General features: G+C 40.6%; 1 protein-coding gene across 1 annotated transcript in view; it reads left to right on the forward strand.

Annotated features, from left to right (window-relative positions):
- Positions 1 to 23,740, forward strand: part of fbln2 (fibulin 2) — a 306,873-nt gene extending 283,133 nt beyond the window's left edge. The window contains exon 18 of the mRNA XM_060910813.1: positions 23,673 to 23,740. Within this exon, the coding sequence (XP_060766796.1) occupies positions 23,673 to 23,712 (40 nt within the window). The 3' untranslated portion in view covers positions 23,713 to 23,740. The remainder of the gene's footprint in view (positions 1 to 23,672) is intronic.
- Positions 23,741 to 25,104: the final 1,364 nt, after the last annotated feature.

The raw sequence follows: 25,104 nt of genomic DNA on the forward strand, positions 1-25,104 counted from the left end.
GGCCATTTGATCTCATAGTCAACCTCCCCAATTTGCCATGTGACCTCAAAGGGCCCTTGCCACTTGGTGAACAATTTTGAACTTGAGGTGGGCAGTAAAATGAGGACTTTATCTGCTGGTGCAAATTCCCTTAGCCGTGCCCCTCTGTTGTACAGGCAAGCTTGACCTTCTTAGGCCTGTAGCAAATTCTCCTGGGTTATGTGACTCAGTGCTTGGAGTTTTGCTCTCAGGTCAAGAATATATTGAATTTCATTTTTGCTTTGAGAAGGCCCCACCTCCCAATTTTCTCTACTGATGTCCAAGATACCACGGGGCTTGCACCCATACAGCAATTCAAATGGGGAAAACCAGGTGGAGGCTTGTGGGACCTCACATACTGCAAACAACAGAGGGTTGAGCCACTTGTTCCAGTTTTTAGCATGCCTGTGAACAAACTTACAAATCATGTTCTTAAGTGTTTGGTTAAATCTTTCGACCAGCCTGTCCGTTTGCGGATTATAAACACTAGTACGAATCGATTTAATCCCTAATAATTCATACAATTTGTGCAGTGTGTGTGACATAAAAGTAGTGCCTTGATCAGTCAGGATTCCTTTCGAAATCCTGACTCGGGAAATAACATGGAAGAGTGCCTCTGCAACACTATGTGCTGAGATATTGCAGAGAGGCATTGCTTCCAGATATCACATTACATAATCCACTATGACTAACACAAAGCAATACCCATGTGCAGATCAATCTAATGGCCCAATTAGATCTATGCCAATTCTTTTGAAGGGGATCTCCATCAGTGGCAATGGGTGGAATGGCACTTTCGGTGTGGCTGCTGGATTTACCAGCTGACATTTGCGACATGCCACATACCACCTGCGGACATTGGCATGAATCCCTGATCAGTAGAAAGGGGCCATGAGACGATTTAATGTTTTATCCTGCCCCAAATGCCCAGCCATAGGATTATGATAAGCCACATTACACATTACATCACATTATCTCTAGCCGCTTTATCCTTCTACAGGGTCGCAGGCAAGCTGGAGCCTATCCCAGCTGACTACGGGCGAAAGGCGGGGTACACCCTGGACAAGTCGCCAGGTCATCACAGGGCTGACACATAGACACAGACAACCATTCACACTCACATTCACACCTACGGTCAATTTAGAGTCACCAGTTAACCTAACCTGCATGTCTTTGGACTGTGGGGGAAACCGGAGCACCCGGAGGAAACCCACGCGGACACGGGGAGAACATGCAAACTCCGCACAGAAAGGCCCTCGCCGGCCCCGGGGCTCGAACCCAGGACCTTCTTGCTGTGAGGCGACAGCGCTAACCACTACACCACCGTGCCGCCCATGATAAGCCACATGGAATAAAAGTTCCCTACGGCTCTTTGGGACCAACAACTTTGTCTTCTTTTCTTTCATTTGAGTGTCCTGCTTCACTCAATATAGCCTATTCTTAATCATACAAAAATACAGGAAGGAAAGCGCAATGTTAGGCTGGAGGATTTGACCATCAATTACTTTCACTTGGTCAAAAATGTGTCTCAGAGACTCGTCACACACCTGCTCCAATGGGAAGTCCCCTAAGGCAGTGGTTCCCAAACTTTTTTGGCCGCGCACCCCCTTCTATACTCCAACCGGGTTGACGCACCCCCAGTTCCCCAGTTTCAAAAAAACACATGCTTTCTTATAAGGGAAGCATCTTTAATCGTGCTAAAATGATAACAAACATCATTTGCCACACCTGCAGGAAACCACAAAAATGGAAAAAAAAAAACACCAAAGCTTTCTTACAAAGGCAGCACATCATGCTCGAATGAGAACATCGAATCACATTAACATATTATGCGCTCTCGTATTTGAATTAGATAGAATTTGATTGAAATGTAACAGTTTTAAAATGTTGCAACACGGTAAATGCGCAAATTCATTACAAAGGGAGATCACATTGAGGCATGTAGTCTACCAGCCAGATATGGGGAAAATATATGATTTTCATCCATGTTTAAAACACTAGCAGCACAACCCTGTCATTACAAGGTGATGAAAATGAATTGAGAATTAATTTAATTTGCAAAAAAGTTAACATATAATAACAGTAAAAATAGCAATGATAATTATGAACATATGCATTTTAAAGAGATACAACAATTAAGGAGCATATCAGGAACAGATAAAGAAGAGGATCCATCTGATTGTGAAGTGCAGCGCTGGCGGCTCAGTCTGCAGCGAGAGAGAGAGACAGACAGAGGGTGGGTGGGTCAGTAGGCTATATAGGTCCTATTTTCAGTAGCAGTATATATTTTTAGCAAGATGAATGCCATTTGGCCAAATACATACCAATATTAATGCGACGGATGGGCCTGCATCTTGGCACAGAGCTCTCCGATGTTTGAGACTGAAGACAGTCTCAGCCTCAAATCTTTCTCAACATCTCAACATCTCCCAGTCTTTGCCGATGTTTAGTTTTGCCGATTTCAACCAGTTGAGCATCGTGAATGAATGAATGAATTAATGAAGCCACAAACTACTGCAGAACCGTTACGGCGTAGAAGAAGAGTTAAAAATCGCCATTACATTTTTTGTCTTGCGCACCCCCTAGTGGCAGCTCACGCACCCCCGGGGGTGCGCGCACCACACTTTGGGAACCCCTGCCCTAAGGGATTCCCCAGAGAGGGAGAAGGGCTCTTCCCACTCTCTGTGTCATCATGCTGTGGAGCTGATATAGAAGGTCCTGGGACCACCTCCCCAGCTAACATTGCAGTGGGATATCCCCCGTGACATACTACTGCAAGACCCACCCACTACTATCTGTTTCATTAATGTTTTAAACCCCAGCCAATCAGTTCCCAAGATCAGCAGGTGGGTGAGGCTCGGACTAACCACTGCCTCCACACTATGTTTTTCTCCCCAGAAATGAATAGTGATGGGCATTAGCAGATATTTGTGTACATCACCATGCACACACTTAACCTTCACCAAAAGTGCATTTCCCAGTGCCCCGCATTGAATCAGGCTTGGATGTAGGGAGGTCTGATTACGACCTGAATCCACCAATGCTTGATGTGTACCCTCTTGAATACTCACAACTATTCTGTATGTCCCCACTCGATCAGGGGAAGCCTGTGGTGCATTGGAGACACAAATCCTGCTCTAGGATGGCTCACTTCAGGTTGGGGTACTCCAGCATGTTGGTGGCTGGGAGGTGCCGAGCTGCAAGCTGGGCTTCCCCCGACAGGAGCAGCATAAGGCTAACCGCCCACTGAGAGTTTGGCCATGAGCTTGCCTCTGTGACATGCTCGAACAGCTCGAGTAAAGCATCGGGGTCGTCCTGTGGCCCCATCTTGACCAGTTGGACGGGCACACTGGCCTCAGGGATGACCACTGGAGCACCCGTGGACTGAATCCAGCTCTGCATCACCTCCGGTCTTCTGCTTGGGCTTTGAGCAGAGCCTAGAAGCGCCACCCCTGGTCTACTGACAGTGCAATGAGGGTGTGCTGCTGGCGCTTCAGATCATTGGAGAGCAGCACGCCCTCATTGCACTGTCAGTAGACCAGGGGTGGCGCTTCCAGGCTCTGCTCAAACCCCAAGCAGAAGACCGGAGGTGATGCAGAGCTGGATTCAGTCCACGGGTGCTCCAGTGGTCATCCCTGAGGCCAGCGCTTCCAGGCTCAGGTGGGTTCTTTTTATTTTTACAATTTTCAGTGATAACTAATACATATAGTTTCACGCAAACACACACATGGGGTGGCACATCTCTCTCTCTCTCTCTCTCTCTCTCTCTCTCTCTCTCTGTCTCTCTCTTTCTCTCTCTGTCTCTCGTTCCTGGCCATCTGAAAGACACATGGAGACATAAGTTAATAGACAGCCAGTAATTCAACACAGGTGCACCTCATCATGTTACCTACTGGCCTACTGGTTCAACCTGTCGTTCCCAGTCAATGCTTGACTATGCCCCCGCTGTGTGTGTGTGTGTGTGTGTGTGTGTGTGTGTGTGTGTGTGTGTGTGTAAAACAATAAGAGCCCACTGCAGAATTATCAGTTTCTCTGGTTTTACTATTTATAGGTATGTGTTTGAGGAACATGAACATTTTTGTTTTATTCCATAAACTACTGACAACATTTTCCCCAAATTCCACATAAAAATGTTGTTATTTGGAGCATTTCATTGCTGAAAATGACAACAGGTCTGTCAGGGTGCAGGCACTTACAGATGCAGGGGAGAGCGGGTGTGTTGCAAACTGTAAACCAAATCCCAGTTGGGAGGCTGAATATGTAGTCAGGGTCAGGCAAGGGTCAGTTGATGTGCAGATGGAATGTCAAAGAGCAAGTGAGAAGTCAAGGTCAGGATAAACATAAACACAGAAACACTAGAAGTCAGGCACTAAGATGAAAAGGCTTGGCATGATGAGGCACAGGGACACAGAACGATACTTCGCAATGAGGTGTGTTTGCAGGGGTTAAATAGAGCAGTGATTAGGTAAATGATGAGATACAGGTGTGCTTCTAATATTTGGGAGAGGTGGGACATGGTGACATTTGGGAGATGTAGTCTGGAGCGGCCATGTTTGGATCCTGCTCTGAACTATGACTTTCGGCATTGTTACTGACATGGTCAAAATAACAAAAAAAAAAGATGTGTTTTCAGACCTTGAAGAATGCATAGAAATCAAGGTCATATTCAATTTTAAACAACACAATACTAATGTTTGAACTTAGAATGAGTTCAGAAATCAGTATTTGGTGGAATAACCCTGACATTTAATTAAATTTTTTATGCATCTTGGCATACTCTCCACCAGTCTTTCCTGTTGCTCTTGGGTGACTTCATGCCACTCCTGGTGCAAAAATTCAATCAGCTCAGCTTTGTTTGATGGCTTGTGACCATCCATCTTCTGCTTGATCACATTCCAGAGGTTTTCAGTGGGGTTCAGGTCAGGAGATTGGGCTAGCCATGACAGGATCTTGATCTTATGGTCCCCCATCCACACCTTAATTGGCCTTGCTGTGTGGCATGGAGCATTGTCCTGCTGGAAAACTTAATCCTCAGAGTTAGGGAACATTGTCAGAGCAGAAGAAAGTAAGTTTCCTCCCATGATAACCTTGTATGGCTTGATTCACATGTCCTTCACAAGCAAAAATCTGCTCCATTCCAGCCTTGAAGAAGCACCCCCAGATCATCACCAATCCTCCACCAAATTTCACAATGGGCATGAGACTGTGGCTTGTAGGCCTCTCCAGGTCTCCTTCTAACCATTTGATGAGCAGGTGATGAGAAAAGCTGAAAATTGGACTCATCAGAGAAAATGACCTTCCTCCAGTTCTCTATAGTCCAATCCTTATGGCCTTTAGCAAAACTCAGCCTTGGTCCTCTCTGCTTCTCATTGATGAAGAACTTTTTTTCTAGTTTGCATGACTTCATCCCCACCTGGAGAAGCCTGTTTCGAACCATCCTTGCTGTGCACCTAACCCCAGCTGTCATTTGTCATTCTTTTTGTAGGTTACTTGATGTCATCCTATGGTTGTTGAGTGATAGTCGAAGGAGTTGACGATCATCCCAGTCAGTGGAGAGTCGTTTTCACCCTCTGCCAGCCTGTAACTTTGTTGTCCCCAGTGTCTGCTACTTGACCTTGTTCTTATGAATTGCTGTGTTTGAAATGTTGAGGATGGAAGCAACCTGATGCTCACTGTATCCCTCTGCCAGTAAAGCCAGAATTGAACCCTTCTTTTTCTCAGTAAGAACTTTTCTTTTTAACTCTTTTGGCATGATGCATAGATATTTTTAAATTCCAGTTAAATTTATGGTACTACTAGCACTGTCTTTGCTATCCAAACTGGTCTGATTGCAAGAGGATAGTGATAACTACAGCAGTGGTTTTTATACTTTTCCTTGTTAAATAAGATTTGGTTCAGGTGATCACCTAATCAGTACCTCATTATGTAAAATGAGGTGTGCTTGTGTTGGAATTCCAGCACAGACACTGGAATTAAATGGCTACCATCCATAGAGATGCTGATTTATGAAACAAAAATTGAAGTGGTTTCTTAATTTTTTTTCCAGAGGTCTCTCTGTCTCTCTCTCTCTCTCATATATATAAAATCTCATTATCTCTAGTCGCTTTATCCTGTTCTACAGGGTCACAGGCAAGCTGGAGCCTATCCCAGCTGACTACGGGCGAAAGGCGGGGTACACCCTGGACAAGTCACCAGGTCATCACAGGGCTGACACATAGACACAGACAACCATTCACATTCACACCTACAGTCAATTTAGAGTCACCAGTTAACCTAACCTGCATGTCTTTGGACTGTGGAGGAAACCGGAGCACCTGGAGGAAACCCACGCAGACACGGAGAGAACATGCAAACTCCACACAGAAAGGCCCTCATCGGCCATGAGGCTCAAACCCGGACCTTCTTGCTGTGAGGCGAGAGCGCTAACCACTACACCACCATGCCGCCCCATATATATTGTTGACATCCTGATTGACATATTTCCTGATATTTCACTCCGATGACATCACTCTCAATGTTTTCCCGCTGACTTGACTCTCGTTGTCATAATGGCAAACCACTTCAGAATTAAAATTCTTTTGATTAACTTGCATATTTTTATGGATGTGTCCATATAATATAAAGAATCTTACAACCTCGATTCCAAAAAAGTTGGGACAAAGTGCAAATTGTAAATAAAAACGGAATGCAATAATTTACAAATCTCAAAAACTGATATTGTATTCACAATAGAACATAGACAACATATCAAATGTCGAAAGTGAGACATTTTGAAATTTCATGCCAAATATTGGCTCATTTGAAATTTCATGACAGCAACACATCTCAAAAAAGTTGGGACAGGGGCATTAAGAGGCTGGAAAAGTTAAAGGTACAAAAAAGGAACAGCTGGAGGACCAAATTGCAACTCATTAGGTCAATTGGCAATAGGTCATTGACATGACTGGGTATAAAAAGAGCATCTTGGAGTGGCAGCGGCTCTCAGAAGTAAAGATGAGAAGAGGATCACCAATCCCCCTAATTCTGCGCCGACAAATAGTGGAGCAATTGCAAAGAGTTTGAACATATCATCATCTACAGTGCATAATATCATCAAAAGATTCAGAGAATCTGGAAGAATCTCTGTGCGTAAGGGTCAAGGCCGGAAAACCATACTGGGTGCCCATGATCTTCAGGCCCTTAGACGGCACTGCATCACATACAGGCATGTTTCTCTATTGGAAATCACAAAATGGGCTCAGGAATATTTCCAGAGAACATTATCTGTGAACACAATTCACCGTGCCATCTGCCGTTGCCAGCTAAAACTCTATAGTTCAAAGAAGAAGCCGTATCTAAACATGATCCAAAAGCACAGACGTCTCCTCTGGGCCAAGGCTCATTTCAAATGGACTGTGGCAAAGTGGAAAACTGTTCTGTGGTCAGACTAATCAAAATTTGAAGGTCTGTATGGATATCAGGGACGCCGTGTCATTCGGACTAAAGAGGAGAAGGACGACCCAAGTTGTTATCAGTGCTCAGTTCAGAAGCCTGCATCTTTGATGATATGGGGTTGCATTAGTGCGTGTGGCATGGGCAGCTTACACATCTGGAAAGACACCATCAATGCTGAAAGGTATATCCAGGTTCTAGAGCAACATATGCTCCCATCCAGACGATGTCTCTTTCAGGGAAGACCTTGCATTTTCCAGCATGACAATGCCAAACCATATACTACATCAATTACAGCATCATGACTGCATAGAAGAAGGGTCCGGGTACTGAACTGGCCAGCCTGCAGTCCAGATCTTTCACCCATAGAAAACATTTGGCGCATCATAAAACGGAAGATACAACAAAAAAGACCTAAGACAGTTGAGCAACTAGAATCCTACATTAGACAAGAATGGGTTAACATTCCTATCCCTAAACTTGAGCAACTTGTCTCCTCAGTCCCCAGACGTTTACAGACTGTTGTAAAGAGAAAAGGGGATGTCTCACAGTGGTAAACATGGCCTTGTCCCAACTTTTTTTAGATGTGTTGTTGTCATGAAATTTAAAGTCACCTAATTTTTCTCTTTAAATTATACATTTTCTCAGTTTAAACATTTGATATGTCATCTATGTTCTATTCTGAATAAAATATGAAATTTTGAAACTTCCACATCATTGCATTCCGTTTTTATTTACAATTTGTACTTTGTCCCAACTTTTTTGGAATCGGGGTTGTACACGGTGGTGCGGATATATGAAGTTTATCTTCTTGTGGTGAAAAATATATCACTTGTTCACTTCGTTCACTCATGAAATACATACAGTGATGCTTGAAAGTTTGTAAACCCTTTAGAATTTTCTGTATTTATGCATAAATATGACCTAAAAATCATTAAATTTTCACACAAATCCTAAAAGTAGATAAACCCAGTAAAACAAAAGACAAAAATATTATACTTGGTTGTTTATTTGTTGAGGAAAATGATCCAATATTACATATCTGTGAGTGACAAAAGTACCGTATGTGAACCTTTGTTTTCAGTGTCTGGTGTAAGAGCAGCTTCAACTCTGGGATGTTGGTGGGTTTCCTCACATGAACTGCTCGCTTCAGGTCCCTCCACAACATTTCGATTGGATTAACATCAGGACTTTGACTTGGCCATTCCTAAACATTAACTTTATTCTTCTTTAACCATTCTTTGGTAGAATGACTTGTGTGCTTAGGGTTGTTGTCTTGCTGCATGACCCACCTTCTCTTGAGATTCAGTTCATGGACAGATGTCCTGACATTTTCCTTTAGAATTCACTGGTATAATTTAGAATTCATTGATCCATCAATGATGGCAAGCCATCCTGGCCCAGATGCAGCAAAACAGGCCCAAACCATGATCCTACCACCACCACCACCACATTTCACAGATTGCTTCTCATTTAAACTAAAAAGTTCTATTTTGGTCTCATCCATCCACAAAACATTTTTCCAATAGCCTTCTGGTTTGTCCACATGATCTTTGGCAAACTGCAAATGAGCAGCAATGTTCTTTTTGGAGATCAGTGGCTTTCTACTTGCAGCCCTGCCATGCACACCATTGTTGTTCAGTGTTCTCCTGATGGTGGACTCATGAACATGAACATTAGCCACTGTGAGAGAGGCCTTCAGTTGCTTAGAAATTACCCTGGGGTCCTTTGTGACTTCACCGTCTATTACACGCCTTGCTCTTGGAGTGATCTTTGTTGGTCAACCACTCCTGGGGATGGTATCAATGGTCTTGAATTTCCTCCATTTGTACACAATCTGTCTGACTGTGGATTGGTGGAGTCCAAACTCTTTAGAGATGGTTTTGTAACCTTTTCCAGCCTGATGAGTGTCAACAACGCTTTTTCTGAGGTCCTCAGAAATCTCCTTTCCTCGTGCCATGATACACTTCCACAAACATGTTGTGAAGATCAGACTTTGATAGATCCCTGTTCTTTAAATAAAACAGGGCATAAACTCACACCTGATTGTCATCCCATTGATTGAAAACACCTGACTCTAATTTCACCTTCAAATTAACTGCTAATCCTAGAGGTTCACATACTTTTGCCACTCACAGATATGTAATATTGGATCATTTTCTTCAATAAACAAATGACCAAATATAATATTTTTGTCTCATTTTTAGGACTTGTGTGAAAATCTGATGACGTTTTAGGTCATATTTATGCAGAAATATAGAAAATTCTAAAGGGTTCACAAACTTTCAAGCACCATTGTGTGTGTGTATATATATATATATATATATATATATATATATATATATATATATATATATGGGCAGCACGGTGGTGTAGTGATTAGCGCTGTCGCCTCACAGCAAGAAGGTCTGGGTTCGAGCCCCGTGGCCGGCGAGGGCCTTTCTGTGTGGAGTTTGCATGTTCTCCCCGTGTCTGCGTGGGTTTCCTCCGGGTGCTCCGGTTTCCCCCACAGTTCAAAGACATGCAGGTTAGGTTAACTGGTGACTCTGGATTGGCCGTGGGTGTGAGTGTGAATGGTTGTCTGTGTCTATGTGTCAGCCCTGTGATGACCTGGCGACTTATCCAGGGTGTACCCCACCTTTCACCCGTAGTCAGCTGGGATAGGCTCCAGCTTGCCTGCGACCCTGTAGAACAGGATAAAGCGGCTAGAGATAATGAGATGAGATGATATATATATATATATATATATATATATATATATATATAAAGTCCCTTCCCATGCCATGTGGTGCATAGGGCGGCGCCGATCTCCGTTTTCCATAGATAGATAGATAGATAGATAGATAGATAGATAGATAGATAGATAATTTAATGATCCTTTGCAGGAAATTACAAGTTACAGCAGCATCACCAATACTCAGGATTCATTCATCAACCATACTTAGATAAGAATAAATAAATAATAAAAATAAAAAACAGATCTATCTATATCACAAAGTTCACAAACTTATAGAAATACTAAAATTTTAAAATACAGAATTTAAAAATTAAGCTAAAAATAATAATTCTAACCATAAATACAATAAATAAACAACACTGCAGTAAAACTCTGGTGTATTAAGTGCTGGAATGCTAAAATGCTAGAGTTTATTGCACATTGACGAGCTTGATGGCGGCTGGCAAGAAAGACCTTCTATAGCGTTCAGTCTTACATCTTAGTGGGATCAGCCTGCCACTGAAGGTGCTCTCCCGAAACACCTCCAGGGCATGTAGTGGGTGCAAGTCATTATTCACTATTGCGTTCATCCTTCTTACCATCCTCACTTCAGCCACCTGCTCAACCCAGTCCTGAGGGGCACCAATGGTGGTGCTCGCCCTTTTAATCAGTTTATTGACTCTGTTTCTGTCTGATGTGTGAGCACCGACCCCCCAGCACACCACACCAAAAAACAAAGCACTGGCCACCACAGTGTTATAGAAGGTGCACAGCAGTGGTTTACATATATTAAAAGAATGCAACTGTCTTAAAAAATATAGTCTGCTTTGCCCCTTCTTGTAGACTGCCTCTGTGTGGCTGGACCAGTCCAACTTGTTATCCAGCTGTACCCCAAGGTATTTGTAGCTGGGGACCTGCTCCACCTCAGTTCCTAGTATGAAGACAGGATCAGGTTTGGGCCTCTTCCTCCTAAAATCAAAGACCATTTCTTTGGTCTTTGAAGTGTTTAGCCTCAGGTGGTTGCGCTTGCTCCAGTCCACAAAATCCCTTATTATGTCCCTGTATTCCCCCTCACAACCTCCCTTAATGCAGCCCACAACAGCAGAGTCATCAGAAAATTTCTGAAGAAAACAGGTCTTTGAGCTGCATTGAAAGTCAGACGTGTACAGGGTAAACAAAAAAAGTGACAAGACAGTTCCCTGCAGGGCCCCTGTGCTGCACAGGACAGTCTCCGAAACACAGTTTGGGAGCCGCACGTAATGAGGTCTGGCAGTAAGCTAGTCCACCACCAAGGAAACAAGCTCTGCCTCCACCAGCATCCTCCTCAGCTTCTCACCCAACAGCTCTGGTTGAATTGTGTTGATAGAGCTTGAGAAGTCGAAAAACATTATTCTTCCAGCTGCATCTGACGTGTCGAGATGAGCTTAGACCCTCTGAAGCATGTAAATGAGGGCATCATCAACACCGATGTTGGGTTAGTAAGTGAACTGTAAGGGATCAGTGAATGTTTTTATTTTGGGCCTGATGTGGGACAGAACCAGTTTCTCAAATGTTTTCATGATGTAAGAAATTAGAGCGATGGGTCTATAGTCCTCAGGGCCAGTCGGATGTTTCTTTTTGGGAACAGGGACCAGACATGATGTCTTCCACATGGTGGGAATCCTCTGCTGCTGCAAACTCAGGTTGAACAAGTAAGCAAGGATTTCATACAGCTGAGTGGAGCAGGATTTTAAAAGTCTGGGGTTAATCCCATCAGGCCCAGCCGCTATCCTCTGCTTCAGTCTGTCTGGTTCCCTCTTAACCTGGAATGGGTGGACTATTAGGGATGCAGCTGGTGGCAAGGTGGGAGGGGGGGAGAGGAGGGGGCAGCTGGTGGTGGGATAGGAGGAAGGGGAAAAAGCCCTCGGCCTCTCGCCTATTACATAGCTAGGGTTACAGTGGGGGGCTAGTCCTCTGGTAACTGCAAGAGTTTGACTCCCCACTCGCATCTGTATTGCAGCGTGCCTTGCCAGACGGCAGTAGGTACCATTTTTATGATGGTCTTTGGTATGACCCAACCGTGAATAGAACTCACAATCGAGAGGCAGACACGCTAACCTCAAGGCCAACTCACGGTAGACTTTATATCCAGATCATGGTTATTGCTTCAAAGTTTTTATATATTGGCATAAATCTACTTCAGCATTTAATTGCTGGTAAATATAAAAATATATAACAGCATTTAAATTCTCATTAATAAAAATATATGAGAGAAAAAGTTTAAGTGGTATTAATGCACAATGTATTACCAAAAATATTGCATATCATGATTATTGTTTTGAGTGGCTCAATGTTGAATCAAATGACTGGGTGACACCCGACCAGCCAACAAAGCCAAATGCTGCTTCCGTTCCATGAGCTGTCTGTTGACAGAAACTCTGTCATTGCTTCTTCTTGGAAGAAAGACTCAAAGATTTTCCCACCTTTAAGATGTGAGTGGCAGGCGTCTGTTCCTCTGTTTAATAAAGCCACAGCAGGTGTTAAAGAATGCATTTCATGTCAGAGCCATCAGCACATCATGGGAGGCTGCACTGTCTGGAGCTGGACAGACAACTGATGTATTAGCCAGAGAGGATATGATACAGAGATGCTGCATGAATAAAATTCAATGAATATCAATGCAATATGAATGCAATTTAATAAATGTAATTATCTATGAGTTAAATAATCTATCGATCCTTCAAGATAATGGATAATTATTCAGCTCATCTCATTATCTCTAGCCACTTTATCCTGTTCTACAGAGTCGCAGGCAAGCTGGAGCCTATCCCAGCTGACTACGGGCAAAAGGTGGGGTACACCCTGGACAAGTCGCCAGGTCATCACAGGGCTGACACATAGACACAGACAACCATTCACACTCACATTCACACCTACGGTCAATTTAGAGTCACCAGTTAACCTAACCTGCATGTCTTTGGACTGTGGGGGAAACCGGAGCACCCGGAGGAAACCCACGCGGACACGGGGAGAACATGCAAACTCCGCACAGAAAGGCCCTCATTGGCCACGGAGCTCGAACCCGGACCTTCTTGCTGTGAGGCAACAGCACTAACCACTACACCACCATGCCAACATAATTATTCATTTATTTACCTATTTGCGTTTTAATTACTGAAATATTAGAATGATTAAGATTATTAGTGATCAGCCATGTTTCAATTAAAGATCCCTCAATAGCGATACTTGCATCAGATACCAGCTCAATACCATACGTGTTTACTTATACTTGTTCATTAAAAGATGCCCATACCAGCAACTGATACCAGGTGGTACTATGTGACGTAACGCTAGTGTACTTTTCATGCTAATGAACAGGTGATTAATGACTAATGATGGCAAGCAAAGCAATGTGGACTGCAAACTGTTCTCTGTGAAAATGTTAAGAGGAGGAACTACAGCATTTTCCTACAAGTATCCTGTAAAATACCTTATGCTGTGGCTCTTTATCCTCCCAGGAGCTGCTACACAGAAACACAGTTAGGACATGTCTCCTACACTATCTGAAAAAAAGGTATCATTGCATCCTTAGTTTCAATTACATTTTGATAAAGGAAGGATTCTGCTTTAAGTGTGTGGCAAGGCATACTATTTATTTTAAACTATATTCACAATATACAGCATAACATGATAAATGCCTAACTTCTTTATCATGGTTTCAGATATTCTCAAAATAATATATTACTAACAAAAAATCTGTTTAAAATGTTTGCACTTTAATCAGAGTTCTGTCCACTTGTGTAAATGAAAGTTTTATTTATGCTGCCTTCCAAATTGCACTGCCAAATGGAAGTTTATTTCTGGTGTGCTAATTTTGCTCAAAACTTGGTCTAACTAAGCAAGTTTTTACTGAATGGGGATATATTATTTTTATGGGGATATTATTATTATTATTATTATTATTATTATTATTATTATTATTATTATTATTATTATTATTATTATGTGGCAGCTGAATAATTCAGTATCTACACAGTTATTATCATGTCAGGTACCATGGTATCCTCACATGACGCATTTCTGAAAGCAATGTCCCCAAATTGAAATCTAACATTATTCCATTTGTACAGTGTCAGTGGTGTTTGAAGAGACCAGCAGTTATGCAGCTACTAATCCTACAACTGTGATATCCGGCTTTGGTGAGCCAGACATCAGAGAGTAGATGTTGACCAATTGCTTTGCGCATGTTTGCACTATTTACACTGGAGCTTTGGGCCAGGCAGAGAAGCATGTTCTTATTTACCCTGGCTCTGAGCTTATCAGCAGAGATGGGAACTGTGTTATGAAAAGCCATAATTCTGGGTGGCCTTCTGAGATATTGTTGTTAATATGCTTGGAGAAAAATTAAATCTTCATAGTTGTTCAGTTGACTGTGACCATTTACAAAGAATTAGTGTTTCAAAAGCTTTTTGCAATGTGGTGAGGAAAACTAATGTAAAGACTAGAAAATATTTCAATGTTCTTGAATAGGTTTGATTAAATATTTTGAGATTTCTTGTCTTTCCTTTACAGATTTGAATATTTCTGAATTTGACTAAAAAGAGAGTCAGTGTTCAGCAAGTACCCATTTGAGTCTATGATTTCACCCACCTCCAGTGAAGAACCTCTTTTATTTTGATCTCATAACAAAGATATTGTTCTGTTCTTCTGTGGACCAACATATTACAGGGTTATTGCAGCTGTTTATTTATGACCAGTTATACATAAAATAGGTGCAATTCTATAGCATGGTACAAGGAGACCTTGGCACTCATTAGTGGGGCAGGTATACATTCATTTGAGGACAGTCATGTAAGCTAGTCAGTCAATAATGTAAGTCAATAATGTAAGCTATTTTAACTCAATTTAAAAGGTCCTATTCTTCAAGCCTACCTAGTTAACATTATTTTATAAAGTATTTTTATTCCCATCCCTTTCTGCTCAGCTTATCTTTAAGCTCAAGCAAAATTGGTGCTTTCCTGAACAGTTTTAAAGAGTTTTGGGTGTCTGCAGGTACTCAGCATAGTTCAATAGTTTTTCTTTTTCTTTCTTGGGAAAAAAACACAATGTCTGAAACCCATTCCTCTGCTGACTCACTTTTTGAAAAAAAGTTGTTCCTTTTTCAAGGTCATTGGTGCCGCAATTGTTTAAGGAAAACATGCAGCTTTGTAATCAATACAAAAATATCCTTTGCTTTGCTGTGGCTATATAAGAGGGAATTAATTTGGGGATTAGGGAAATTGGAGAGTAGCAAGAGCTGGTTCAGACGAATGCACTTTAACCCAAACTTTCATCACCTGACTTAGGTGAGTCTGGCTACAACAAAGGATAATGGTGGTGTTGATGGACAATGCTGTGCTCTCTCTGTGTGGCATGTCCAGCTTGCCTGTTAGTGGCTTTCAGAAAGACTGCTGTATTACTCCAGTTCCCACTGTCAGGTTCAGCCCACAGAGAGTATCTGGCTGGCAGAAACTATTTTTGATCTGTTAGTGGGGCTCTAAAACATGAGATAACTCAACTGTGTAGGTAATGAACTACTGAAAATAGACAACATATTAGTTTTTATTTATTGTGTGCACTAAATAAAAGGTACCATATATAAAATATGTAATAATAATAATAATAATAATAATAATAATAATAATAAGCAATGTTTTGAAAATATTGAGTTGTTATTATTATTATTATTAGTAGTAGTAGTTTATAATAATAATAATAATAATAATAATAATAATAATAATAATAGATGGAACAAAAAATGACATACTGTCCTTCAGGACAACAAACTGTAGTCATAAAATAGATTTGATGTACCTTCACCAACACTGTCCCAAGCCTCTTCCTCTGATCTCAGAAACACCTCCTCATATCTCTCCTCAGCCTCTTAGAAGCATTCCTGAAAACCCCAGTCCATTCACCATTGCCCTCACTCACAAATCAGCCATGGAATGCATGTCAGTCTGAAAATGGATTTGGGGTAATAAATTCTCCAGAGCTGCTGCAATGGAAGCACAAGTTTCATAATGATGCTGAAGCGTTGAGGCATGCCTCCAAAGAAACAATGCAGCTCGGGCAGCAAGTCTACTCCCAGCATTTGTTATTACAAAAGATATTTTTCTCCTGCTTGGTGGAATCAGCATAGAGTCATGGACTGTGCCACAACACGTTCTGTGAGACAAGCCAAACCTGGGGAGAGTTACAGAAGGAAGGTTGCCTTCTCCTGGGTGATTTACACTGTGTGCTCTCAGTGGGGAAGTGGATAGGCTTGCAATGTTAAATAAACACTTGTAGTGTTCTTCAGCCTGAGCAATGAGTAAGATAACTATTCACTCTTGTAACATTGAGTCATTGGTCTCAACTGGCCACCCAACTGCTCTCAGTGTTGCATAACCTTTGTGCTTGCAGCTTTGTCAGAAGAAATCATATTTTCTAAAAGGAGAGAGTTTTGACCATATCAGACTGAGAAAGAGCTAAGAGTGTGGCCTGTACTTTTGGTGGTGGGAGTACAAAGCATAACAGTGGTAGCCATCAACAGCTGAGGAACTCACTAAACAGCTGGTGACAGATCCGTCTGGATGCATCACCACTTTACACTATAACCTGTATGTGTGCACATGCATGCATGCTTCTGAAAGATACCTCAGTGCAACACACACTCTAACGTTCTGTTTTTAGTGAAGACTTAACAGTCCTACACATTGCAACTCAGGAATTTCACCTGGGTCATGCCTTCACTGGTAAAAAGCAGCTCCCTCTAAACAGTACCCTTTGGGCATTAAAGACATCAACACTAAGCATTTCAGCTAAATCACCCATTGGGCATATCAATCACATTCACCAATTGGGGAATTATTTAGGTCTTGTATAATTACTAAGGATCACATGATCATTTGTATCACAATAAACTCACTGTCTTGATAACACTCGTGTATATAAAAGAGATGCATTAAGGTTTCCAAACCTAACAGAAAAGTTTCATGAACTTCACATGTGAAATTCACACATAGTTTTTTAATAACACTTCATGTTGCATTTCTATTTAATTCAATTTTATTTTCCCATACATAGCTTCCCGCATGTAGTGCATGTATGTATTTTCTGTATGTAATTTTTTAATGATTTATTTTCACTTGTGATCTTGCATGTGGTGGCACGGTGGTTTAGTGGTGAACGCTGTCACCTCACAGCAAGAAGGTCCGGGTTTGAGCCCCATGGCCGGTGAGGGCCTTTCTGTGTGGAGTTTGCATGTTCTCCCCGTGTCCGCGTAGGTTTCCTCCGGGTGCTCAGGTTTCCCCCACAATCCAAAGACATGCAGGTTAGGTTAACTGGTGACTCTAAATTGAATGTGAGTGTGAATGGTTGTCTGTGTCTATGTGTCAGCCCTGTGATGACCTGGCGACTTGTCCAGGGTGTACTCCGCCTTTCGCCCGTAGTCAGCTGGGATAGGCTCCAGCTTGCCTGCGACCCTGTAGAACAGGATAAAGCGGCTAGAGATAATGAGATGAGATGAGATCTTGCATATGATTAATTTATTTTCATATCTTCATTTTTCACATGAAAGGCATGTGGTTTCATTTTTCAGATGTAATTTTCTCATATGAATAATTCATTTTAGGGTGGTATGGTGGTGTAGTGGTTAGCACTGTTGTCTCACAGCAAGAAGGTTCTCGGTTCAAGCCCAGTGGCCGATGGGGGCCTTTCTATGTGGAGTTTGTGGGCCGTGTCTGTGTGGGTTTCCTCCGGGTGCTCCGGTTTCCCCCACAGTCCAAAGATATGCAGGTTAGGCTAATTGGTGGCTCTAAAATTGACCATAGGTGTGAGTGTGAATGGTTGTTTGTGTCTATGTGTCAGCCCTGTGATGATCTGGCAACTTGTCCAGGATGTACCCCACCTCTTGCCCATAGTCAGCTGGGATAGGCTCCAACTTCGCCGCGACCTTGCACAGCAAGACGGATAAGCGGTTATGGATAATGGATGGATGGATAGTTCATTTTGACATGTGATCACATTGTTCACACGATGTCACACATTAATTATGTTTTTATACAGTACTAGTCAAAAGTTTGGACACACCTTATTCATAGCTTTTTCTGTATTTTGACTATTTTCTACATTGTAGAACAATGATGAAGAAATCAAAACTGTGAAATAACACAGGGAACACAGATGGAATTATGTGGTAAACAAAAAAAAGTGTTAAAAACAAAATGTTTCATATTATAGATTCTTCAAAGTAGCCAGCATTTACCTTGATGACGCTTTGCACACTATTGGCATTATCTTAACCAGCTTCATGAAGTATAGTCACCTGGAATGCTTTTCAATTAACAAGTGTGCCTCGTCAAATGTTAATTAGTGCAATTTCTTGCCTTCTTAATGTGTTTCAGATCAAACAGCAAATAGTAAATAATAAAAATACAGTGCATAGCCCTATTCTACAACTGTAGTACTCCATATTATTCTATCCACATTCACTGGATATGAGCAATCACGTGCTCTGATTGGTTACTCTACTACTAGGCTATCAGCTCATATACTGTTAGTAGAGAAAAACAAAATGGCAGTGTGTTTTGCTGAACCAACTGAGGACAAAATAAAAACTCTACTCAAAAACAAAAACCCCAAAAATACAAAAAAAAAGGAACAAAATATGGAATGAAAGTATTTGATGGTAAGAATGTAGCTTTTTTTAATTTTTCAAGAATTATTATTATCGCATTTTTCACAAATTGCTACTGTTGTTTCACCAGTTTGTTTACATTCTAAGCGGAAATTATTTTCTCGGACATTTTGTATAAATTTTTTATTTAGCGAATTCACAAAAAATAAAAATAAAAACACTCTGTTTCTCAAAATCCATTGAATCTGGATATAATAAAACAATTATTCCACTCAATCTCTTTGTACATAGCTTATAGCCAACTTGGGGCTACGTGCCTCGTCAGCTATCAGCTCATGTATGACTCGATTTCATGGAATAATTGTTAATTATATCAAGAATTGCTCAATTAAGTAAAGAGAAATGACAGTCCATCATTACTTTAAGACACACTGCCTTTTAATTAAAAAAATAAAGAAAAAACATTGAATTAGAAGGTATGTCCAAACTTTTGACTGGAACTGTACTCAAGTAACATAAGTTATAATGTACTTATGATCACGTGAAATTTATGTGATTTTTCCATAAGGGCGGTTTCACAGAAATGCAATATTAAACTGAAATCCTCATATTTGGCACAGGTTAATGGAATTGCTTTGAGGTGAAATTATTTGCTTTCACAATTTCTCATTCTCAGTCTTCATTCCTTTGCCATGACCAAGAAAGATCACCCAGGTGCATTCTTTAATCTTGCACAGAGAACACAAAGATGTTCAGACATTTTAGATTATTAGCCTCTTTTTGCTTGTCAGACTTAATCTTAGATACAATTGTTTGCTTAATCAGTATATAATGTGCACAGTATTAAAATTTTAGAATATATATAGAAAGCTACAAGTTACAAGCCTTAAGTTTCTTATGAAGTAAATAAATTATAGACGTTTGAGCAAGGTCCTAAAGCCTTAACTACTGAGCTGTATGTTTTTATTGTATCTTGTGTCAACTGTAAGCCACTTTATATCAAAGTGAATAAAATGAATAAAATGAAAGTGATTGTCATTGTCAATTAACTGGGAGCTTTCCATTGATTAATCAACATCAAAGCAGATGTCTGCAGCAAATGCCATTGATCATTAGTCAGTGGTGGATTTGACAGACTCTTGGCAGACTATAGAAATAGCTATCATCAGAAGAAAGATCAATCTTCATAAGGATATGCAGCCCGCTTTCAATAAATAAATACAACTACATAAAAGACATAAAAAATTTTTTGAAAGACCCGGAACACCTTTAAATGATGTTGCTGTTAAATATTCATATTAGTCTTCAAAGAACAGAAGTTATGTTCTCAATATATAGCATAGAGCTTGTTGTAAAGATGTTTGTTGGCTTAAAGTATTCGCTACACCAAATTTTAGCCTTAACTTGTAATCATAATGATGTAAACATTGTGATTACCCTGCACTTATCCAACAGAAGCCTACATCCTCTCATGGTATGATCTATGATTGTGTATAGATGCATTTTGTAGCCTAATCCCTGCCTAGATCTTGGACTGTGAAGAGAACAATCCGCCGGGTTGATTAAAAACTTCATGTAGAAACATATTAGGCAGTGGAAGAATGAGAGCCCAGAGGCATGGTGCTGGAATTCTCCGTTTGTTTTGTGGATGGAGACAGAATGAGTGAGCAAGGAAAGAAAAGATAGAGAGGTAATGGAAAGTTCAGTAGCAAGTTAGACTCACCTGAGAGCGAGAGAGATAGAAAGAGAGTGGAAAAGAGAGAGAGAGAGTGACCTGTAGGTCTGCATGACTGCAGGCAAGTTTGGAAAGGGGGGGGGGGTCTACTGACAGACGCTTGTGTATCCCCATCACTATGGAAAAAGATAAAGGCTACATTGTTTTAGTGCAGGGACTGCTCTTAATCTGATCTAGCTAAAGATCAGTGTCTGAGCTGCTGGGAGTATTAGTACCTTGATGTTGGTTGTACAGTGTTGTGTTGATGGTGGACAAGGAAAGTCCCTGGGAAGAAAACAAAATTAGGGGGAAATTTTTTTTTCCTTGCCATTCAGAAAGTTCTGACACCACTACTGGAGAGAAAACGAGTCTCTCTGAATAAAACTAATCATTTTTTATTCTTGCATAGTCTGGGAAATATGATACACCTGCCTGTCCTGTAACAAGAACAATACAATTTTAAGGGCAACTCATAATTCATCCATTTGTACACAGCATAAATTAACTTTTTGGAGCCATCTTTGACTCCAAAATATGTGCTTTACAAATGATAACCATCCAAAGTGAGTGCAGGTCACAGTTGAAATGAATCATGTTAAGCAATGCAACCCCAACTGCAGGATCAAAGCTTATTCATCTCCCAGGTGACAGCAATCTCTCTTCAAAGCAAACTGACCTGCCCTGTCATTAGCAGCACATTATGATCTATAATTAAAGCAAAATTAAACCAATTAATATCTCCCAGTGGAGATGAATAGCTGATAGGATAATGACATGTGGACCTAAGATCAATCATAAGGAGTCAGGTAACAAAGACATGATAATTTGGGGAGATAGAATGCACATACACAGACAGAGGTATTGATGGCCTGAGCTGATATGGACAGCAAGCAGCGTGGACCAGGTGTTGAACTTCCTGAACATAGATATTAACCAGACCTGTCAAATGCTACCATTGCCCCCTATTATTATATTTAAGTGGCCCTGCTTCAGTATTCATTTGTTCAGCCTTTCAGAAACGAAAGTAGTGTGGCTTATTCTGCCAAAACTACCAGTATATTTCAAGGCTAGCTTTTCAGACAAAATGGCTCAATTATAAAGTGAAAATGATTTTCAATATGGAATTTTCAGTGAAAACATAACTAACATCAAGAAGTACTGTACATTTTTTCAGCTACAATAAGCTTAATTTGTATTCACTTTTATTTGTATAGCACTTTTAATAATATACATTGTCACAAAGCAGCTTTACAGAAACCCAGACAGATCTTAATATTTATAACCCTGATTCCAAAAAAAGTTGGGACAAAGAACAAATTGTAAATAAAAACGGAATGCAATGATGTGGAAGTTTCAAAATTCCATATTTTATTCAGAATAGAACATAGATGACATATCAAATGTTTAAACTGAGAAAATGTATCATTTAAAGAGAAAAATTAGGTGACTTTAAATTTCATGACAACAACACATCTCAAAAAAGTTGGGACAAGGCCATGTTTACCACTGTGAGACATCCCCTTTTCTCTTTACAACAGTCTGTAAACATCTGGGGACTGAGGAGACAAGATGCTCAAGTTTAGGGATAGGAATGTTAACCCAATCTTGTCTAATGTAGGATTCTAGTTGCTCAACTGTCTTAGGTCTTTTTTGTCGTATCTTCCATTTTATGATGCGCCAAATGTTTTCTATGGGTGAAAGATCTGGACTGCAGGCTGGCCAGTTCAGTACCTGGACCCTTCTTCTACGCAGTCATGATGCTGTAATTGATGCAGTATGTGGTTTGGACTTGTCATGTTGGAAAATGCAAGGTCTTCCCTGAAAGAGACGTCGTCTGGATGGGAGCATATGTTGCTCTAGAACCTGGATATACCTTTCAGCATTGATGATGTCTTTCCACATGTGTAAGCTGCCCATGCCACATGCACTAATGCAACCCCATACCATCAGAGATGCAGGCTTCTGAACTGAGTGCTGATAACAACTTGGGTTATCCTTCTCCTCGTTAGTCCGAATGACATGGCGTCCCTGATTTCCATAAAGAACTTCAAATTTTGATTCGTCTGACCACAGAACAGTTTTCCATTTTAAATGAGCCTTGGCCCAGAGAAGACGTCTGCGCTTCTGGATCATGTTTAGGTATGGATTCTTCTTTGAACTATAGAGTTTTAGCTGGCAACGGCGGATGGCACGGTGAATTCTGTTCACAGATAATGTTCTCTGGAAATATTCCTGAGCCCATTTTGTGATTTCCAATACAGAAGCATGCCTGTATGTGATGCAGTGCCGTCTAAGGGCCCGAAGATCGCAGGCACCCAGTATGGTTTTCCGGCCTTGACCCTTACGCACAGAGATTCTTCCAGATTCTCTGAATCTTTTGATGATATTATGCACTGTAGATGATGATACCGTATGTTCAAACTCTTTGCAATTTTACACTGTCGAACTCCTTTCTGATATTGCTCCACTATTTGTTGGCATAGAATTAGGGGGATTGGTGATCTTTACTTCTGAGAGCCGCTGCCACTCCAAGGTGCTCTTTTTATACCCAGTCATGTTAATGACCTATTGCCAATTGACCTAATGAGTTGCAATTTGGCCCTCCAGCTGTTCCTTTTTTGTACCTTTAACTTTTCCAGCCTCTTATTGCCCCTGTCCCAACTTTTTTGAGATGTGTTGCTGTCATGAAATTTCAAATGAGCCAATATTTGGCATGAAATTTCAAAATGTCTCACTTTCGACATTTAATATGTTGTCTATGTTCTATTGTGAATACAATATCAGTTTTTGAGATTTGTAAATTATTGTATTCCGTTTTAATTTACAATTTGTACTTTGTCCCAACTTTTTTGGAATCGGGGTTGTAGATCCTTAATGAATAAGTTAAAGGTGTCAATAGCAAAGTAAAACTTCCTGAAACAACATACGGAAGGAAACACTCTTTTTAGTCAAATTGGACCTTCTAGGACCTCCAGACATGTCTAATTTAGCTAGACTGTGAATACCTTTCAATGAAGAACTTTATTAATACTTTTTCTAAAAAAAAGATTTGATCTGTTTTACCAATGTGTTTAATTCCAGATTTTGTATTGTAATATGTATAGTTTATACATGTATATTTAACCTCTGTCTCTGATTCTTTCTCTCATAACTAGTGCAATGACAAGACCCTCTTGTATTCCAGGCATTATGTGAGTAGTAGTTTCATCAACATTCATATGCTGGACCCAGATAGACTCACAACTCCGGCAACTGTCTAAATGCAGCCTCCAGGGTCATACTGACTACTTGCTAATTTTCCTGTTGTCTGGACTGATTGTGCTTCTGAAGAGATAATTAGCCATGAGCACAGTATAGGTTCAGCTTCCATCAAGAAAACACAGTTGCTTTGAAGTTAAGTCTCATTTCATATAGGATTCTTCATGTTTGTGGTCAATGGTTTAGTGTTTCTTCAAATTTCTTAAAATTTCCCCAAATTCCAGTTCCACTTTGATCAAAAAAGTTGTCAAAATACTGACTGAAAACTGTAACTGGCTTCAGGCAGTCCATGTTAAGGAGATAATTGGGGTTTTCCAAACTTGCCAAATTCCACTAGAGGAGAAAACTCCAATGGGAACTGATTATTCTTCAGGTGCTGAATCCAAATGAAACTAGAGAAAAAGTGCATTCAGTCTCATGTAATGTTGATCCTTAGTGTTAGCATGGTATTATATCCAATGAAAAATATGAGCTAAGAGTGGAATATAGCATGACATAGCTGAAAGAGTGCAGTGGAAAATACAGGGCTAAATATTTTTCTTCAAGGTGTGTTAAGCTAACACCACAAAACCTCTCCTCCTGTTTCCCCTGTTACAGCTTTTTTGACAGCATATCTACAGATTGACCAGTTCATTCCATTACTTCATGTGTATTTTTAATCATGAGTGGGCCTAATATGCTTTAATCCATGAATTCTAGACAAGGATCTTACTATTCTATAGAAGTGTTTTAACTCTTTTGTACTGCTCTGGGTATGTGTGTGTGGTCATTGCTCACATGTGTGAGTGTGTATGCATATGCGTGTGTTCACTGCTTCAGATGGGTTAAATGCAGAGGATGAATTTCACTGTGCTTGAGTGTGCATGTGACAAATAAAGGCTTCTTCTTCTTCCAAAATGATATTTATTATCAGAAGCAATGGTCCTTGAAACAAAATGATAAATAAGAATAAATGTAGCATAATGTATATGCTTCACACTGAATGACACATACAGTATCAGCACAACTCAACTGGTATGTACATCTCCACTGTTGTCTTGGCCTCATCATTGCAAACTGGAAGCATGTCTTATTCTTTTCCAAAATAGGAGAAGAGGTTATATGGTACAGCTTAGTTTTTGTAGGAATACACTTGTCTTTGACAGCAAGCACAGAAGGAGAATCTGTTTTCCAGTGGAAAAGCAGGTCCATATTTTTAAGGTTCTCATTTGATATCCCCAGTTTAATCAATATATGTGTTTTTCATCTCACTCAATATTTAGCAATATTTTAATTTTCTTTCTTACATAGTAACAGTGGGCGGCACGGTGGTGTAGTGGTTAGCGCTGT

This window comes from Neoarius graeffei, chromosome 26 (assembly GCF_027579695.1).
Source record: "Neoarius graeffei isolate fNeoGra1 chromosome 26, fNeoGra1.pri, whole genome shotgun sequence".
NCBI classification, from domain to species: Eukaryota; Metazoa; Chordata; class Actinopteri; order Siluriformes; family Ariidae; genus Neoarius; species Neoarius graeffei.